This window comes from Megascapheus bottae, chromosome X, assembly GCF_031878675.1.
Source record: "Megascapheus bottae isolate mThoBot1 chromosome X, mThoBot2.hap1, whole genome shotgun sequence".
Classification (NCBI taxonomy): domain Eukaryota; kingdom Metazoa; phylum Chordata; class Mammalia; order Rodentia; family Geomyidae; genus Megascapheus; species Megascapheus bottae.
This window is the reverse complement of record NC_143547.1, coordinates 7,254,174-7,274,543: the sequence shown is the minus strand read 5'-3', so window position 1 is coordinate 7,274,543 and position 20,370 is coordinate 7,254,174. Positions and strand designations below refer to the sequence as shown.

The 20,370-nt window shown below is 38.5% G+C and overlaps 1 protein-coding gene across 1 annotated transcript in view; it reads left to right on the top strand.

Moving 5' to 3' along the window:
• Map3k15 (mitogen-activated protein kinase kinase kinase 15) overlaps positions 1–20,370 on the top strand; it is a 91,651-nt gene that overhangs the window by 9,505 nt on the left and 61,776 nt on the right. The window contains exons 2-5 of the mRNA XM_090326454.1: positions 1,367–1,506; positions 4,074–4,097; positions 15,555–15,748; positions 19,189–19,357. Of these exons, the coding sequence (XP_090182580.1) occupies positions 1,384–1,506; positions 4,074–4,097; positions 15,555–15,748; positions 19,189–19,357 (510 nt within the window). The 5' untranslated portion in view covers positions 1,367–1,383. The remainder of the gene's footprint in view (positions 1–1,366; positions 1,507–4,073; positions 4,098–15,554; positions 15,749–19,188; positions 19,358–20,370) is intronic.

The window sequence follows — 20,370 nt, the reverse complement described above, 5'->3', positions numbered from 1 at the left end:
TCTGATTTGAGTAGATCTGTACTACTTCAGGGGCATTTTTTTGGTGTCAAGTTGAGAATGAACACATGAGCTAGGAGTGATTTCTTAGGAATGTTTATTATAATAGCTTGAAATGGGAAAAAAGAATAAAATCTTCACAGTCATGGTGAATAAAAATTTGTGATATATTTACCATACAGTAGGATTTTATTTAAAATTGTAGAAATTAGAGCTAGACATAGCAATTGAGTTGCATAAAAGACAGATCAAAGAATATAGAAAATGCCATGCCATTGCTTTAACAAAGACATGCAAACCCAAATGTATACTGTTTAGGAGTTTGTGCTTATACATATTTATACATTTTACCTTAGTCTATTTAGGTCACTATGACAGAAAACCAGAGCCTAGATGGTCTATAAACAACAGAAATGTATCTTCACAGTTCTGGAGGTACTGATAGGTGATGAGGTCCCACTTCCCACTTCATAGATGAGGCCTTTTCCCTGTGTCTCATATAATGGAAGTGACAAATCACCTCTCTAGGGCCTCTTTTATAAGGACATGAATTTCATTCATGAGGGGCCAGCCCTCATGGCCTTCTCACTGTCCAATGGTATCATACATAAATACTATCATTTTGCAGGTTAGAGGTCAACCCATGTGTTTTGAAGAGAAACAAACAGTTTATAGTGTGAACATATATACAAGGAAATGATAAATATATAGATGGGGATAGTTTTCCCTAGACAGGAAGGAGGGCCTGTTTGCCTTCAACAAGGCAGGTGAGGCTTTAAGAATTTGGCTTACATGGCAGGTTTTCATGTCATACTGTATACTTGATACATAAGGTAGATGTATTCTTTGAGTATATGATTTATTTCATAAGAAAATAACATTGGAAATGAATCTACCAGTAACTTCTAGATGACACTGTATTCCTACCACTTCAAAAGAGGAGGTGCTTTTTTGGGTCAGTTGTGGGGCTTGAACTCTGGGCCTGGTTATCACCCTACTCCTTGAGCCATTGTACCACTTCTGGTTTTCTAGTGGTTAATTGGAGATAAGAGTCTCACCAACTTTAGTGCCCGGGCTGGCTTTGAATACTGATCCTCAGATCTCAGCCTCCTGAGAAGCTAGGATTACAGGTGTGAGCCACTGTGCTTGGCTAGGTTTTTGGTTGTTGCTTTTCTTTTTACTTCTTACTGCTTTTCTTCTATACTTCATATAGGTAACCATAAATCATTCCTCATTTCTATTTCACATAAAAAGTGAGGGGTAGAAATCCAAATGATCATATCTCCTCCTTGATAATCAGAAGCAAGCAAGCAAATTAAGTAAATCAATTGGCTCTTCCCCTACTCTGGTCTCTCCTTGTGCATTTCAGATATTGCTGTGGTCGACATGAGTGACATCTCCAGACAGCCTACTCTTTTCTACCATCTTGGAGTCCGAGAAAGCTTTGACATGGCCAATAACATGATTCTGTACTATGACACTGATGCTGACACTGCTCTGTCACTGAAGGTAAAGGGCAGAATATTGCATTTTGGAAAAATTGAAGTATATGTTAAGCTTAATTGTAACTGGATTACAGGACTTTGGAGAAAACTAGTAAGGAATATCTTAGGCAGCTTCTTCCTTTATACCACAACTTTTAGCTGTCATTTCTTGCTACATTGTGCTTTTGTAGGCAATCTGAGTGTTTCGGGCTTATTAGGAACGAGAAGGCAAAAACTGTTTATATTGATGCAAACATACCATTCTGAATCCCTTTATGGGCAATTTCATCCAAACCTACAAAAATCAATTCTTAACTTGAATAATGATATTTTTACCAGTTACCAAAATGACTAGAATTTTTTGTTTGTTTTTGTGGGTCCTGGGTCTTGAATTCAGCCTGGGTCTGGTCCTGAGCTCTTTAGCTCAAGGCTATTGCCCTACCCTTGAGCCAAGCCTCACCTCCCATTTTTCTAGAGGTTAATTAGAGATAAGAGTCTCAGGCCTTTTTGTTCTCAGGCTGGCTTTGAATCTTGATCCTCAGATCTCAGCCTCCTGAGAAGCTAGGATTATAGGCTTGAGCTATGTGCCTGGCTTAGAAATTATTTTTGCCAGTCCTAGGGTTTGAACTCAGGGCCTGAGCACTGTCCTTGGGATTTCCTCAAGGCAGGTGCTCTACCACTTGAGCCACAGCACCGCTTTTGGCATTTCTATATATGTGGTACTGAGGAATCAAACCTGGGTCTTCATGCATTCTAGGCAAACATTATAACTAGGGCAAACTCCCGGCCCCCGGTTTAGAATTTTTTACATAGATAAATTGTATATATTTTCCTCTAGCAAGAAAGCAAAACAAAATTGAAATAATATATTCCTGTAAAACTGAATAATCACTAAGAATTTCTAAAAGGCATTTTTACAAGCTTAATATAAGCTTTTGCATATAGCATAGGGCTTTAAACTTTTTTTTTTGCCAGTCCTCGGCTTGAGCTCAGGGCCTGAGCACTGTCCTTGGACTTTCTCAAGGCTAGAGCTCTACCACTTGAGCCTCAGCACCACTTCCGGCTTTTTTGTATGTATGTGGTACCGAGGAATCAAACCTGGGTCTTTGTGCATGCTAGGCAAGCACTCTACCACTAGGCCAAACTCCCGGCCCTGGCTTTGAACATTTTTATATTTGTAAAGTATAAATAGCTAATTTGAGTTATTTCAAAATTCACTTAATACCGATGAATATCTTAGTATTCATAAAATCTTGGTCTGTGGTAAACAATTTTAGGAATAATTGGTTTATTTACAGTAGTGGTTTTCAACCTTGCATTTGTGTGTGCACATGCAGTTGGATACGCACTAGTATTGGGACTTAAACTCAAGGCCTTGCAGTCTTTTTTTTTTTTGCCAGTCCTGGGCTTGAGCTCAGGGCCTGAGCCCTGTCCTTGGACTTTCTCAAGGCTAGAGCTCTACCACTTGAGCCTCAGCACCATTTCTGGCTTTTTTTCTTATGTATGTGGTACCGAGGAATTGAATCCAGGTCTTCGTGCATGCTAGACAAGCACTCTACCACTAGGCCAAACTCCTGGTCCCAAGGACTTGCACTCTTGCTTGCCTTTTTTGCTCAAGGCTTGCTGAATAATTGGAGATGAAAGCCTCAATAATAGGTCTTTGTAGGCTGGCCAAACTCCTGGCCTCTAACTATTGTTTTTTACTAAGGAAATTATGCTAGAAATCAGATTTGGGAAATTTGAAAGCAAAATTATTAGCCTACATAAGAAATATGAAATTTGAATGTATTTTCTCTATTCAATATATATTTTTCTCAACTATGCTTTAGTCAAACTTTCTATTAGGTTTTATGACCCAAAAGAGGTTTTTAGTTCTTTACAATGTCAGGAATTGCAAGATTTTAATTTTCATTCTTACAAATATTTCCTAAATGGGAGTGAATAGTCAAGTTAGACCTCACACCAGATGCAGCAGTCTGCAACTTAATAAAAAAATCAAACTATCAGCATATATAAGACAGATTTTAGAGGGAAGCTATTTAATTATATTTTCTTTTTATAGAAGTATTGTTTTTCAATGTCAGTGGCTGTACAACCATCACACCAAGTTAACTGATTGAAATTGTGATTGTACTTGAGACATACCTAGATAGTTGTGATGGGCTGGTTGTAATATGCTGACAAGTACCCTTCTGTATAATAGCTCATTGATATGGCCTGCAGCCTTCACACTGATTCATTCAAGAAATGATTTCAATCACAAGCATCTTAACCCATTACTGCTCAGGAGCTTTCTTACTTTGAAAGGGGTATAGACAGAGCGTTTAACACCCTGATGTTGAATCTCAGAATATCTTTTGGGCAAAGACATTGCTATAAGGAAATTCTTGTAAATAGATATGTTCTCCCGTAGATCTAAAGATAGTCAGTTGAAGATGGGTTTACAGTTCATTTTATTTAGCTTTCAGAAAGGGCTTTCAATGATTCATTAGTGCTCTAAGGTGGTAATAGATGTGGAAAAGAATGCTGACTCATTTTTATAGGAATTATCTTTTTAAAAGATATGTTGAATGTTTCCTTTCTCTTTTTCAGGATATGGTATCTCAGAAAAACATAGTAAGTATTGCATTTTTAACTTTTAGTCTTGTAAATTAGTATGATACTTGCCTGGGGAAAAATATCACACAGATCTCTAAGTGAATTTTAATCATGTTGGCTGCTTGTGTTTGTAAAAAGGATAGGCAGAAAACTACATGTCCCTCAACCCACAATGTAGCTCAGGCCCCATTTGGCCATTAAGAAGAATATGGGGCAGAGGGCAAGCTCAGACAACTGTAATCTTTTTCTGTGCCAGAGGATGGCATCCAGCATCTTGTGTGCTAGGTAGGCGTTTTACCACTGAGCTGCAGCACTAATCCTAAGTGTATGTCCTTCATTTTTCACTAGCACTATGAACCATCAGAGCATTTCCTGCTGAGCTAGGTTTGTGTTCCCATGAACTACTAGATCTTTTTGCTGGAGCCACTAGCCTCCCATACTTGCCTACCAGAGTTTTCTTGATGATGGAAGAACATGAACTTGTATCCCAGTTAATAGGGGGGCTAAGCCTGAAACTCTTTGTCACAATCTAAGGAGAAGTGGAATGGAATTCCGGTTCCTTCTATTCCTTCCTATTTCTTATATAATGAAGTCTCTTCATGTGGCTTAAAATATTCTAGTCAGATAGTTTTATCATAATGTTGATTTGAATAGCCTAATGAGATCAACACTCTAGAATATTTACATAGATCATGTCCTTAGAAATTGTGCCAAAGTTATCCTGTGGCTTTGAATATACCCCCAAGCTGCTAGCCACCCTCCCCCAACATAGGGCACTGTACTTTGGGTAACTGTGACCTAGACTTGGGGCAAGCCCTTGCTTGAACCCTTAGACCTCAGCTTCTTTCCCACTAAATCTTCTGAAAGGAAGCATACCTACTACTTGTCATATTCTAATTCATAGTCCTATAAGTTCAGGGAGTAAGGTCGGGAGTGTGGTCTAGTGGTGGAGTACGTATCTAGCATGCACAAAGCCCTGGGTTCAATTCCTTGGTACTACATGCACAGAAAAAGCCAGAGGTGGTATTGTGGTAGAGTGCTAGCCTCGAGAAAGCTCAAGGACAGTACCCCAGCCTGAGTTCAATCCCTAGGACTGGCCAAAGCAGCAGCAACAACAACAAAACAAAAAGTTGTTAGATTTAATGTGAGAAATATCTCTGAAATACTCCTTAATACAAGAGCTACATTAGCATAGGAAACAGGTGATACTATGGGATATATAAACACTTAGAAACATTCCTGTTCTCCTGGAGACTAAGAATTATAAGCAATCACTGAGTACAATTATTAGTCAATACTGAGTAGTGTTATAATCCTAATTCTACAACACTAAGTAGTGAATTCTGTTTTAATTCACTATGTATCCTCCCTTCTAGAACATCCTTCCTCCTCCTAAAGACCTAGGAATTCCTCCAGCATTCATAATAATCCTGAGCGTACCTTGGCACCATTCTTCCTGGGTGTTTTGTTTGTTCATTTATTTGTTTAGAATGAATTTATTCTGCATGATTTGGCAACTGCAGTCTCTGCTGTACTTGACACTACATTAGAATTCAGTGCCCAGTACTGATTATCATGCTTGGTTGACAAGGTGTGAAGTATTAGAGCATTCTGAAGAAGTAAGAAAAAGACCTCAGGTGATGTGAAAAATAGAAAATAGCACCAACCAGGAAAGGCTAAAAAAGGAAGTAAAGCTAGGAGGTACTATTCATGGTCATCCCCCAATATTACATTCTTTCTAGAAGTAAGGAGACAGTTACATTTTCTACTCCAGATGGGAGGAAAGTGGGGCAAACAAGAATAGTTTGCATCAGCAGAATGGACAGCTTGCAGCTAATGGTGATTAAACATGAAACCAGAATGTCAAAGTAAATTGGCTGACTTTTAAGGAGAGTTTACTCAGTTGTCACCTATATGTGAATTGGACTAAAATTGAAATTGTAGGCCTAGATTGACTTGAAGCCGAGAATCTGAGGGATAATCTGATGGAATTGTTGATTTGTAATCATTGAAGAGATTAAATCACACATATGTGTGCACATGTGCATGGGCAAAACATAGTGATAATTAGTGAACTCTTAACGTTTTGCAAGCTGGGACTGCTGCAGATCAAATGTCACATCCTAAACATGCAGCCATATGTTTGGAGTGATTTGTGAATATGTTAAAAACCCAAGGTGCTCTGAAGTCTGTCTGCAGGGAGTCATTTGCTACAGCTGGAATTGTACCTGGCGATGTATTGAATTTAGCTTCATTCAGTAGGGGATGGGCATGTTTGTCTCCATTTCTAGGAGCAGTTGCTTAATGGAGGTATACAGGATGGGAAGGAGACCTTTGGACTTCAGGCTGGGCCACTCACAGACATTCTGACTTCCTTTGCATTTTCAGGGCTTTTCATAGGAATAGAACCAGATGAAATGAAGTCGTTTCTTTATTCTTTGTTTAGCATGATGTTCTTGAAATTCACCCAAACAGTAGTTTTTTTGTGTTGTTGTATGGAATTCTACTGTATGTATAACCCACTTTTCATTTATCCATTTCCCAGGGATGGACATTAAAATGGTTTCTTACTTTTTGCTTCTATGAAGAATACTTCTTGAACATTAGATTACAAGGATTTATGTAGACATTTTTATTCCTTTTGGAATAGAATTGCTGGTTTATATGATAATTATGATTTTAAGTTCTTAAGAAACTGCCCAGGGGCTGGGAATGTGGCTTAATGGAAGAGCGCTTGCCTAGCAGGCATAGAACCCTGGGTTTGATTCCTCAGTTCCACATAAGCAAAGAAGAGGAGGAAGAGGAGGAGAAGGAATAATAATAATCTGCCTAAATGATTCCAAAATGGCTATAATGGTTTACACTTGCAACACTGAGACATTCAGTCCAGTCACATCAGCACATTTTTTTGTGTTTTCTGTCTTTTCATTGCAGCTGTCCTAATGAGTAGGAAGTGATAGCTCAGTATAGTTTTAATTTTATTTCCCTGGTGACCATTGATCCTTTTTTTTTTGCCAGTCCTGGGCTTGAGCTCAGGGCCTGAGCACTGTCCTTGGACTTTCTCAAGGCTAGAGCTCTACCACTTGAGCCTCAGCACCACTTCCGGCTTTTTTCTATGTATGTGGTACCGAGGAATTGAACCCGGGTCTTCATGCATGCTAGGCAAGCACTTTAACCACTAGGCAAAACTCCCGGCCCCAACCCATTGATCTTTTTTGAGTATCTATATATTCATATGAGCCGTCCATAATCATTTTGATGAAATTTCTATTCAGGTATTTCTCTCATTTTTAATTGGGTTATGTACTTCTTTTTTGTTATTGTTGATTTTGTTTTCATGCTGATACCAGACTTTGAACTCAGGACCTTGCACTCTTTTTTTTTGCCAGTCCTTGGGCTTGAACTCGGGGCCTGAGCACTGTCCTTGGGCTTTCCCAAGGCTAGCACTCTACCACTTGAGCCACAGCACCACTTCCGGCTTTTTCTGTGTATGTGGTACAGAGGAATTGAACCTGGTCTTTGTGGATGCTGGGTAAGCACTCTACCACTAGGTCAAACTCCTGGCCTGAGGACATTACACTCTCACTCAATTTTTTACTCATAGTTGACACTCTACCATTTTCTCTAAGCCCCCAGTCCAGCTTTTTACTGATTAATTGGAGATAGTCTCTTGGACTTTTCTGCTTGTGTCAGCTTCTTTTTGTTTTTGTTTTTGGTAGACCTGGGGCTTGTACTCCGGACCTGAGCACTTAAGCCACAGCACCACTTCCAGCTTAGGAATCGAACCAGGGTCTTTGTGCATGCTAGGCAATCACTCTACCATTAGGCCACGCTCCTGGCCCCCTGGTTCATCTTTGAACCATGAGCCTCTAGATTGATTGCAACTTCCTGAGTAGCTATGAATATGGGTATAAGTCATAGGTGCCTCGCTAAGAGTTCTTTATATATATTTTGGAAGCAAGTCCCTTACCAGAGTCTTTAGCACTTATTTTTTTTGTTACTTTAAGTTGACTTTATAATTAAGGGAATTTTATTTACAGTGAAATTGAGAGGCAGATAGGGAAGTTTCCTGCATATCCCTCATATATGCATAACTATTATCTACCTCCCCTACCAGAATGGTGCATTTGATACAACTCAAACTCAGTGACATATTGTTTTTTTGTTGTTGTTGTTTTGTTTTTTTGTGGGTCATGGAGCTTGAAATCTAGGTCTGGGCGCTGTCCCTGAGCTTTCCTACGCTCAAGGCTACTACCCTACACCTTGGGCCACAGCCCCATTTTCTGTTCTCTAGTGATTAATTGGAGATAAGAGTTTCAAGATCTTTAGTGCTAAGGCTGACTTTAAACCGTGATCCTCAGATCTCAGCCTCCTGAGTAGCTAGGATTACAGGCATGAGCCACCACAGCTGCAGACGTATTGCTGGTTCTTTCAAATATATTTTTGTTGTCTTTAAATAGTTGTACAAAGGAGTTGCCATTCAACAATGTAGTTTATGAAGGCAATGCAGTTGATCAATTTCACCCCTTTCAACATTCTTACATATCTCTCTGAACCTAACCCTTCCCTCATTTTTCTTAATTTTGTAGGATATTCTTTCAATTCTTGACTGCATTAGGTTATTCTACACTAAACTTGTAGAAGGAATTGTAGAAAGAACAATGGACCTTAATTTCATTTGTCATGTCCTAAAGCCAGAGTTCACAGTTGTTTTTTTAAAAAGCAGAGTTAAGGCCAGGAGTTTGGCCTAGTGGTAGAGTGCTTGCCTAGCATGCACAAAGACCGTGGTTCGATTCCTCAGTACCACATACATAGGAAAAAAAGCCGGAATTGGTGCTGAGGCTCAAGTGGTAGAGCTCTAGCCTTGAGAAAGTCCAAGGACAGTGCTCAGGCCCTGAGCTCAAGCCCAAGATCAGCCCCCCAGAAAAAAAAAGCAGAGTTAATTTCCAAGCTCTGATCACATAATTAATAAAAAAACGATCTTATTAAAAAATTAATCTAGGGGCACGGAGTTTGGCCTAATGGTAGAGTGCTTGCCTAGCATGTATAAAGACCCGGGTTCGATTCATGTACATAGAAAAAGCCAGAAGTGGTGCTGAGGCTCAAGTGGTAGAGCTCTAGCCTTGAGAAAAGTCCAAGGACAGTCCTCAGGCCCTGAGCTCAAGCCCAGAACTGGCAATAAAATAAAAGAAAAAAATAAGAAACTAATCTGGTTCTTGATCTCTGGACTAGGGTTTTGTTTTTTATTTTTTCCTGGAAAGTCAATGAGATTTAAGAGAAACTCATTCTTACATATATGGTTATCTTTGTAATCTCAATAAATTGGAAGTTCTTTTATAAGCTGACATTGACAATATTGGGACATTGTCTTCAATATTGGAAGAATTCCCCTGGGTAGACCTTGAGTTCAAGGGCAACAGAATTTCTCCTGGATTTCCCTGTTGCCTTCTCAGTTCTGTGGCTTGGGATCCAAAATTATCAAATATGATACAGAGGGTTTAAGAACACTTTGGTAAAAGGGAATTACATTTCTCTTTCCCATTTTCTTGTCCTTTAGCTTTTCTGAATTCATATCAAGATTTTCTATCACTTATTAGGAAGGACTCAGTTTCAGACAAGAAGGCTACATTCTATATTACATGAGGAGGGCGTGTTTTATATAGAGAATGTGAATCCTCTGTCCTCTGAGTATTTAATTTATGTATATATTGTTAAATTATTTCTATCTCACCTCTGTAAGATTCACTGTAAAATCTTTCTACATTTTTCTTGCATACCTGTGGTCTTGCTCCTGTTTGCACCTTGGGAGATGTAATCCTTAACACTTTTCTCTGTACCACTTGAATATTCATAGGGATAATGTCAGATGACACAGGGCCCATGTCAAAACCATGTATGTGATCAGCATTAAAATATGCCTACCAACTAAATAAGTCTTCTAAGTCCAAGAAAAACACCAGTTTTCTTTCAATTAAGACATAATCCACATATCATAAAATTCACCATTCTCTCATCTGTGTTAGACATTTTATTTAGCTTTATTTATTTACAAATAGTTTTGAATTAAGCTGAAGTTACAGTGACAAGATTCCTGGGAAGGGACAGAAATGGCTTGAGATTTATCTGGCTCTGTAATCATCTGTGAGCAAATTGGTTAACCTCCCTGGGTCTCAGTTTTCCTCCTGTATAAAATGAGATGATAAATGAGATTTGTGCCAACACTGAGACAGGATTCTAGTAGGGATATATGTGTTTACCTTGAAGCAGCACAATAGCTTGGTTCTCCTGTTGAAATTATTTACAGCTTCTATACATTCGTTCCTCCTTTGACCAGATAAATATAGGAAAGTAGCAATGTGGAATGCTGTTTAATTAATTAAAAAAAAAACCACAAAACCAACCTGTATTTTTTCTGGACATGCATGTGTGCTGATTTGAGAGATTTTCTCTTAAATGATGAGACAAAGGCATTATGAAGTCCTAGTCATTCTTTTTTGGAATGATGTCAGCTTGAATTTTCTTCCGAGTAAATTGACTTTCCTCATATATACTAACAATATTTAAAAAATATTGTCCCATTTTTTCATCAGATTGCTTTTTTTTCTCAGCAGCAGTCCTCTGTGCTTTTTCAGTTTTTATTTACACTCAGATTTTATGACCCATTGATATAAGTCCATGCATTCTTCTGAAAGTGCTCAGAACCCAGTTCATCCTGGGTTATACTAAACTACTCTCCTTTTGCCTTTAATTTTTTTCTTATTTTCCTCTTCTGACTAGGCCATATGTTGACTGATTAAATATTTATATCAGAATTAAAATATTCTCTGGAAGATTAAGCTGAAAGTCTCATTATGAACTCTGCTGAGATAAACTCTTACCTGTCATATTTGTTCCAAGGAATTAATTTGTAAACACTGTTGCCATTGACTACCTTTGCCACCTGCTGCTGGTCATAAATAAAAGTACATGCTGGTAAAATGAGGCCCCTTGGCTAGTATTTCCACCCTGGTCGTCTCGGACCTTTGGCCGCCTTGTCTGGAATATCCACAGCAGAACGGGCCAAAGAACAGGTTCTAGGTGTTCTTGGTTAGTGGCTATGATTGAACCAGACAGACAACTCAGTAGAGGCCCCAACACTCTCTGCTTTCTGGGATCATCCTGGAGAACCTAGGCAACTGTTTGTGGATGGGAACTGCCCTGTGTTCATAGAACTGGAGAGGCACTGACATTTAGGATGACAGCTCGGACATTCTGTATGTTGTATCTGTGAAGTGTTAAGTGGTAGTTATTAATGTTAGTAGTGTTTGTGGTGCATGAACCTCTTTGTCAGTCTAGAAGAGCCTATGGACTATGGGTTTTGAGAATATGGCTTGGTATGCTAAACTAACTACAAAGGTGTACAGAGACCAATTATGCTAAGAATAGTTATCAAACTATTTTTAAGTATATGGCAACCTATGTGCTCCTTTACTAGTTAATGTCTTCAAAAGTAAGATTAAATAGCAAGTCTAGAAAGTCACAATTATGGAGGAGTCATGGCTATAAAAGTTATTATGAAATGTCTGCAATACTTCTAATATGATATGAAAAAGTATAGTTGGTATTAATGACAGTTTCTGGTCCTTGCTAATAGTACTAGAGTGTATTACGTATACTCTAAGTTGAAAAGAACCATTTCATTTCAATGGAAGACAAATGATCACAAAGATGGTTTCTTTTCCTCGCAAGTTAACAGGCTTCTAAGAATCAATAGACCTTTGGTCTATGTTAGAACTGTTACTCAGAGCATATATATATATATATATATATATATATATATATATATATATATATATATATATATGAATGGTAGTGAAGTGGCCATATCTAAGTTTGGGCCACCAGTTGACAGTTATTGTACCATTCTAAAGGTGAACAACCATATTTTCAGAGTTACTCATTTAGGTTAGGGTGGAGCTAGGACTCAATCCTTGGCCCTGCAAATTATTTGCTATGTTGTTGTGCCTGAGTTGAGATGAACCTGAGGCTGTTATCTTTTTTTTTTTTTGCCAGTCCTGGGCTTGAGCTCAGGGCCTCAGCACCACTTCCGGCTTTTTTCTATGTATGTGGTACCGAGGAATCGAACCCGGGTCTTCATGCATGCTAGGCAAGCACTTTAACCACTAGGCCAAACTCCCGGCCCATATATCTTATTTCTATACTAATAAGGCATTTCCTGTTGCCCAACTTTACAAAACACTACTCACTGCATCTGGGGGAATAATGAGATCAGCATGTCTTCGTGATCTGCTAGTGGGCGTGTAAATTGCTTCATGTTTTATTGACAACCATGGCTATACACACATTAAGACTTTAAACCTTTTTTCCAATAATTTTACTCCTGGGAGACTATCTTTAGGAAAAGACCACAGTGAAAAGGTGCCATATGCAGAGCTATTCATCTCAAAGTGATACCTCTAAAAATTCAGGTTGTATGTTACTGAGACTTGACAGGGCCTCTGGATCTTGCTTGGTTTTTCCGTTCAAGGCTGGCACTCAACCACTTGAGCCACACCTCCACCTTCTAGAATTCCAAATCTAACTGTGTACAGCAATAAAAAAATGGTTAAGTACATGTATTTATTGCATGGTATATCAGGAAGATATTAAAATATGGCATTTAAGACTATGTAAGTCAACTATTGTAATGAGTGCTTATGAAAAACACCTGCTATTTAGTGGATGATTTAGAACTGTCTACATGGTGTTGATATTTGTAGATTTTAGTAGTTCTGGAAAATTGTTTGGTTTATTAATTGAAAACTTTACTTCCTAACCCTCAGTGTCAGAGATCATTGGCTTTTACTCTTTGCTCTGACCTCACTTACTGTAGCCAAATCATCCTTTTGGAAATATTTGGAGACTATTTAGAATCATGTCTCCCATATAACTGTGGCTAGAATATTTTTTCTAATGCCTCTTAGTGGAGGAAACTGTATTGCCTTTGTTAAATATGGTTTAATGAGGTAGATTCTCGAGATAGTTCCACTTGTAAATGTAACAGTTAGAAATAGCTGATTCTAGTTCAATATTGAACGTGTATTATGCTAATCATTGTTTTTCTTTTTAATTTCTGGTTTCTCCATCAACACAAATCTGAATGTGTTCCATCATTTGAAGATGTTTGGACCTATTCTTCCTCTTTGTAAGGACAAAATTACTTCACTCAGAAGCTTATACTTTCATTTGGACTTGATGAATTGCTTTCTAAAATATAGCCTAATTTCTTTCAGTCAAACGCCCTCAAAGTTCTGAACACTTTTCTGAAAGATTTTTCTCCAAGAAAGTATTTTTACTTTCTTCAGTCTCCAGATTCCTGCTCGTTCCTTAGTCCTGTTTATTAAACCTACTCAGCTGGTTTCTGAGTTCATGCATTTCCTCTCTTCCTCCTCATTCTTCTGCAGTCTTCTAACTGCAGGGAGGCTTTCTTTCATCTCTGCTGCTACAAGAATCAATCGACGCATATATCATGCTTGCCAAAAACCTGTTTTCACAGCTTATTATTAGGATTTGAGTACACTTTTGTGCTATTTGGAAGATTTGGGAGTGAGATATTTGCTAAAGGAACAATTAATATAAGATTTTTGCTGAAATATTTGGTTATAATATTAGGTTAAACTGTGGACACCTTCAATTTGCCTACTTGTTGTAGAGACACCTATTGCAATGTTTATAAATGCTTTTGTTTTAAGTATATGTACATACATATTGTTTTGAAACTTGCCAAAGTGTGTGTGTGTGTGTGTGTGTGTGTGTGTGTGTGTGTGTGTGTGTGTGTGTTTGGTTGATTTTTTTTTTGCCAGTCCTGGGCTTGAGCTCAGGGCCTGAGCACTGTCCTTGGACTTTCTCAAGGCTAGAGCTCTACCACTTGAGCCTCAGCACCACGTCCAGCTTTTTTATATGTATGTGGTACTGAGGAATTGAACCCAGGTCTTCGTGCATGCTAGGCAAGCACTCTACCACTAGGCCAAACTCCCGGCTGCCAAAATGTTTTAAAGAAACAAAAAGATGTGTGAGATTTACTTTTTTTTGCCATTCCTCGGGCTTGAACTCAGGGTCTGAGCACTGTCCTTGGACTTTATCAAGGCTAGCACACTATCACTTGAGCCACCACACCACTTCTGGCTTTTTCTATGTATGTGGTACCCAGGAATCGAGCCATGGTCTTCGTGCCTGCTAGGCAAGCACTCTACCACTAGGCCAAACTCCCAGCCCCGAGATTTACTTTTAAATCAGGAGATGAAAGGAGAAAATTTGCAATCATACTGTCTTTTATAATTGCCTATATACCTACCTTTACTAACATTCTTTATTTTTTATCATGTGTATTAAAATAACTGTCCAATATTACTTACTTTCAGCCTGAAATACTGAAATGTTTTTTAATAACTGTGATTATAAAATAATTTCCAATTTGGTTAACCTGAAAATGTTTTTATTTTTACTTGCCTTTGTTTTATTTGAAGGGGTAGTTTGGTGGGTGTGAAATATTTGGTTTACTTTTTTTCCTCTAGTACCTGGTGAATACAGGTAAGCACTGGGTCTCTAAGCTACATTCAGGCTGGCCAGAAATCCCCCTGCCGCAAAGTCAGGAGTACTGGGATTAAAGGTATACTCTTCTTCATCCAGTGTACTTGCTTGACTTCTTTATAAGCACTTTGAATATGTTATCCCATGGCCTTTATTGTTTTTGGTGAGAAGTTGGATTTTTTTTTAATAGGACTAGTTCCATATCCAGCACTGAAAATAATTCTAAGATGAATCACATTTACTAATATGTTTTCTACAAAACATTTTTTTGGTTGGTCCTGGGACTTGAACTCTAGGTCTGCGCATTGTCCCTGGGCTCTTTAGCTCAAGGCTACCGCCTTATCCCTTGAGACACAGGACCACTTCTGGTTTTCTGGTAGTTAATTGGAGATAAGAGTCTCACAGACTTTCATCCCTGGGCTGGCTTTGAACCATTATCCTCAGATCTTAGCCTCCTGAGTAGCTAGGATTACAGGTGTGAGCCACAGCGCCTGGCTCAAAACAAATTTTTGTTTGTTAGTATGAGGGCTTGAATTTGGGGCCTCATGCTCTCACTTTGCTATTTCACTCATGGCTGGCACTCTACCTCTGAGCCACACTTCTATGTCAGATTTTTGTTGATTAATTGGAAATAAGAACCTTTTGAATTTTTCTGCCTGAACTGGCTGCAAACTTCAATACTCAGATCTCAGACCCCAAAGTGGAATTTAACAAATTATAGTTCATCTATATTAATTTATCAAGTTAATTGGAGATAAGTCTCATAGTCTTTAGTGCCCAGGCTGGCTTTGAACCGCAATCCTCAAATCTCAGCCTCCTGAATAGTTAGGATTACAGGCGTGAGCCACTGTGCCCAGCTCACATCATTGCTGTTTGAGAACATTTTTTTGTTTCTTTTTTTTCCAGGCATCTAGTGGAAATTATTACTTCATCCCCTACATCATGACACCATCTGCAGACTATTTTTGCTGTGAAAGTGATGCCCAAAGACGAGCTTCAGAGTATATGCAGCCCAACTGGGATGCCATCCTGAGTCCTCTGTGCATGCCCCTGGTGGACAAGCTCATTAGCCTGCTTAAGGACATCCACATCACCTCATGGTAACTTTTATCAGCTATCAACTGATAGCACCTTGCAAAAATTTCCCTTCATTACAGAGATGACCAGGATTCCCACAGAATGGGGAACACTGGCCAGTCCTTGAAAGAAAGCATCCTAGAATCTCATTGCTCCTATATTATCTCACTAAGCTGAGTCACTGAGGTCAAGCCAAAAGAGAATAGAACCAGTGTTAGGGGCTCATAATTGGACCTGTGTTTGGCTCTGATTCTTTTTGTAACTTTGATATATAAGTTCTCTTCTGACTGTTTTCTCTCTTTAACAACACGGAAGTTACAACAGTGATTTTGTGCATGTGTGTGGATGTGTGTGTTTTGGGGCTTGAACTAGGCCTGGGCACTGTCCCTGAGCTCTTCAGCTCAAGGCTACCACCCTACCCCTGAGTCTGGGCATTGTCCCTGAGCTCTTCAGCTCAAGGCTATCGCCCTACCCTTGAGCCAAGCCCCACTTCCCATTTTCTAGAAATTAATTGGAGATAAGAGTCCCAGGTCCTTTTGTACCCTGGCTAGCTTTGAATCTTGATCCTTAGATCTCAGCCTCCTGAGTAGCTAGGATTACAGGCAGGAGCCACTGTGCCCAGCTGACAGTGATTTTAGTGACATCTTTCAACTCTGAAATTTCAAGTTTCAAGATCATTTCTGAACATGAGTTTATACTCCTTCCATTATTGAGGTTCTTAAAATGTCAGAGCAACATCATTCTGACCTTACGTTCTTTTGCTATGAGAGCTTGCATGCACTGAGTCAAACTACCATTCTGATCTCATGATATCCTGTAACGTGTTCTCTTTAGGTTTACATTAGAGGTGGTATGAAATACTCCAAGGTAGATAGGTTTGAATGTGGGATCTGACTTTGATGATTCCTAGATGAGCGGCCTTAGAAATGTCCTTTGTGCTTCTGTCTCTGATGCCATACGTTCAATATTCTTATTCTGAAAGTTAAAGGCAGAAAAGTTATTCTTAACCAGAAGATCCTGTCATTTTGTTTGCAGTGAATTTAAATAATTTACTGCCTGTAAGTCATAGCACAAGGATTTGTCCTTCTAAAACAAATGAAAATCCAAGGAACTGGCAGAATTGGCTTCTAATGAAATGTCAAGGACCTCATGTTATGCTTTTGCTCAAATCATGGCATCCTGAAGGGTGGAGAGTCACTAGTGAAGTATTAGCATGAGATTCATACTTGTTAACAGTCTTCCTTCCTTCCCTTCCTCCCTCCCTCCCTCCATCCTCCCTCATTTTTCCTCTTCATGGAATGCAGACTTTTTTTTAAGAGACTTTAATGGAAAAGCAAAGACTGGAAAGCTATACCTATGTGACCACATGTCAGTGGTGACTTTTTGGAGCATATTCCAGCTAAACTTGATTCATTCATACTTATATTGTCTTATCACAAAACGTTTTACTAAAGTTTTGGGAAAAAAATTCTCCCGGTACCATATTTTCATATCTCTTTGAATCTGCTGAATGACTTGGGTTTGAGTTTGTTTCTCCATCAGTGAGAGTATGTATCAGGAGAAAAGTAACATTTTTCATTTGGCTTAATTTCTAAGGGGTTCAGACACCTGATGGTGGATTCTACCTCATGGGTGGCAATGGGTATTGAGAGGAATGATGCTTATGTTTAAACACATTTACAATAGGAATGACAGGTAAGATTTTATTCTAAGTGCCTACTGACAGATTTATAAGGTCTATCTTGAGTCCAATGCTAAAAAGTGCTTTGAAGCCATTTCCAAGTTCATATTGATTAGTACCATCTTCCCTGTTTACCAGAGGCAGAAATGGCTGCATGCGTATTGCATATCTGTTGTCCCTAATCCATTATCAAGGGAGTGTTTTATTTATTTAAAAATTTCTCTCTTATTATATTTCCTTGTTTATTAAAATTATTTTTCAGAATTATCCTTGAAAATAAGAATAAAGAGTCACTTTTTACTCATCAGGCTAAACTAGCAACACTTTAATAGCTCTAGTGCCTTTAAAGTCTGCCAAATAGGCAATGGCTGTCACCCAATTTAATGACTCATTCAATTACTGACAAAATTTTAAAACCTAGCAGAATGTGCTAATTTGCTTGTTATTACAATAATAGCATTTGGCAACTAAGGAAATAAAAAAAATGAAAGCACTGTACTGATTTCTTTTTCAGCACCATTTTGGTGGGATAGCATTTTATTCTTCCAATGTCAATTGAGGTCTTGTTATGAGTATTGGATTGGGCTATACTGTATGCATATTTATGTAGCATAGTTTTATAATTATTTAGAATAAGTACTACCTGTTCTTATTTGATCTTGCATATTGTTTTCTTCCTCTAGATATAATTAATTTATTCTATTCCTTTTTTAATGAACAGCTTCATTTTACTCGTTATAGTTAGCTCATTTTAGCTTCTTGATGAGTTAATAGTATTAGCACTTAGCCATGCCCTAACTCTACTTAATATTACTTGAAAAAATCAGCACATGATCTTTGTTTGTTTGTTTTTTGCTAGTCCTGGGCTTGAGCTCAGGGCCTGAGCACTGTCCTTGGTATTTCTCAAGGCTAGAGCTCTACCGCTTGAGCCTCAGCACCACTTCTGGCTTTTTTCCTATGTATGTGGTACTGAGGAATTGAACCCGGGTCTTCGTGCATGCTAGGCAAGCACTCTACCACTAGGCCAAACTCCTGATCTTTGTAAGAGAACATCTATGTTACCAAATTGTATGTCATTTTTAAGGTTAAATCAAGTACCAAATATTAGTGCTGGGTGTGTGATAGGCTATGGTGATATTCCATAATGAATTTAAGCTATTTGAAATATACACAGTATCTAGCTGGCCATATGAAAAATAATTTGTGTATTATTTGTTTAATTATTTCTGGGCCTGGGTTTTGAACTCTGGGCCTGAGCATTGTCCTTGGACTTTCTTTTTTTCCTCTACCACTTGAGCTACAGCACCACTTCCAGCTTTTTCTATGTATGTGGTACCGAGGAATCAAACCCAGGGCTTCATGTATGCTAGGCAAGCACTCTACCCCTAGGCCATGCTCTGGCCCAGTGATAATCCATTTCTAATGTGTAAAGTATATATTGAAGTATGATATCTTCTTGCTTTAAAATGCTAGATGTAGGTTGGATTGGGTAGTAGAAAGTCCAGTATGCCATCTGAATAGTTCAACATTGAAACTATTTAACAAATCAACAAACTGGCTTTTATTTGATATCACTTCCTAGTCCATTTCTGCAGTTTAGAAACAAGAAGTTGAAGTGTCCCCCATTTCTGGTATAGGAAGGTTTAGGTCTGGCCATGATTTCTGCGTATTTGTATAAGTCATTTCAAAGAGAACCATGTTTTCTTGAGCACTAAAGAATATTCATGCATGCATAAATATAACTTTATATTTGTACATGACTAGAGATGTTTGTGTTTTCAGTGTTTATTACAAAGAAACCTTATTAAATGACATCCGGAGAGCCAGAGAAAAATACCAAGGTGATGAACTGGCAAAGGAACTGGCTCGGATTAAACTAAGAATGGATAACATTGAGGTTCTGACGTCAGACATCATTATTAACTTACTCCTGTCTTACCGTGATATCCAGGTATGAAATCTTCCTACTTGAGGCTGGTATAGTTCTCCTTGGTATAAGGAACTCTTCATATGAAGTAATTATTGTTGTTGTTGTTGCTATCTTTAAGTAGTTGTTGTACAAAGAAGTTTCAATTCAACATGCCAATTGAAAAGTATAAATGCATCTTGATCAACGGAATCCTTTCCATCATTTTCTTCTTACATGAGATGTGTTGTGAGGAAAAGATTTTATTTATTTTATTTTGTATGTGCCCACTCGAACTCGGGGTGATTGTCACATTTCAGTATCCTAAGTAGCTTGGATTATAGATGTGAGCCACTGGAACTGGGTATGGTAGGTGTTTTATATAAATAGGTGTGTAGTTTGGTCATAGACAATCTTTAGGAAGTTTTGGTAAGATTTTGTCATAGTAGGAACAGATGTGAGCATTCCAAGTGAGATTACATATAAAGGACTGGTAAGAATAAGGGACTAATAATGTAACTAGTATATAAACACTTTATGTTAGGCCTTGCTCCAAGCTTTTGGTTTTTTTGTGGTTGGTTGTGGGGCTTGAATTTAGGGCACCTTTGTACTCAAGGCTAGAGCTCTACTACTTGCACTGCAGCACCTCTTCCAACGTTTGAGTGGTTTATTGGAGATCTTCTCATAGGGACTTTTTTGCCCTCTGGCTTAGAACTGCAATTCTCAGATCTCAGCCTCCCAAGTAGTGAGGATCATAGGCGTGAGCCATCAACACCTGGCTTTTGCAACTCTTACTTCATTTAGTCCTCTTGCCAACTTGAGAGTGTAGGAGTACTCTGATTATCTTCATTTTACATAAGGAAATCTAGGCATAGAGAAATTAAGTTACTTGCCCAAATCAGAGTGAATTGATGAAGTCCTGATTGAGGCTGTGGCTAACTGGCTACTTCCTTTAGGCCTTTGTCGCTTCCTTCTCTTTTTACCACCATTCATCAATGACAGAATAAGAGTAGCAGATAGAAGCCTAAGACAAAGGAATGCAGATGTTTATTCTAAGG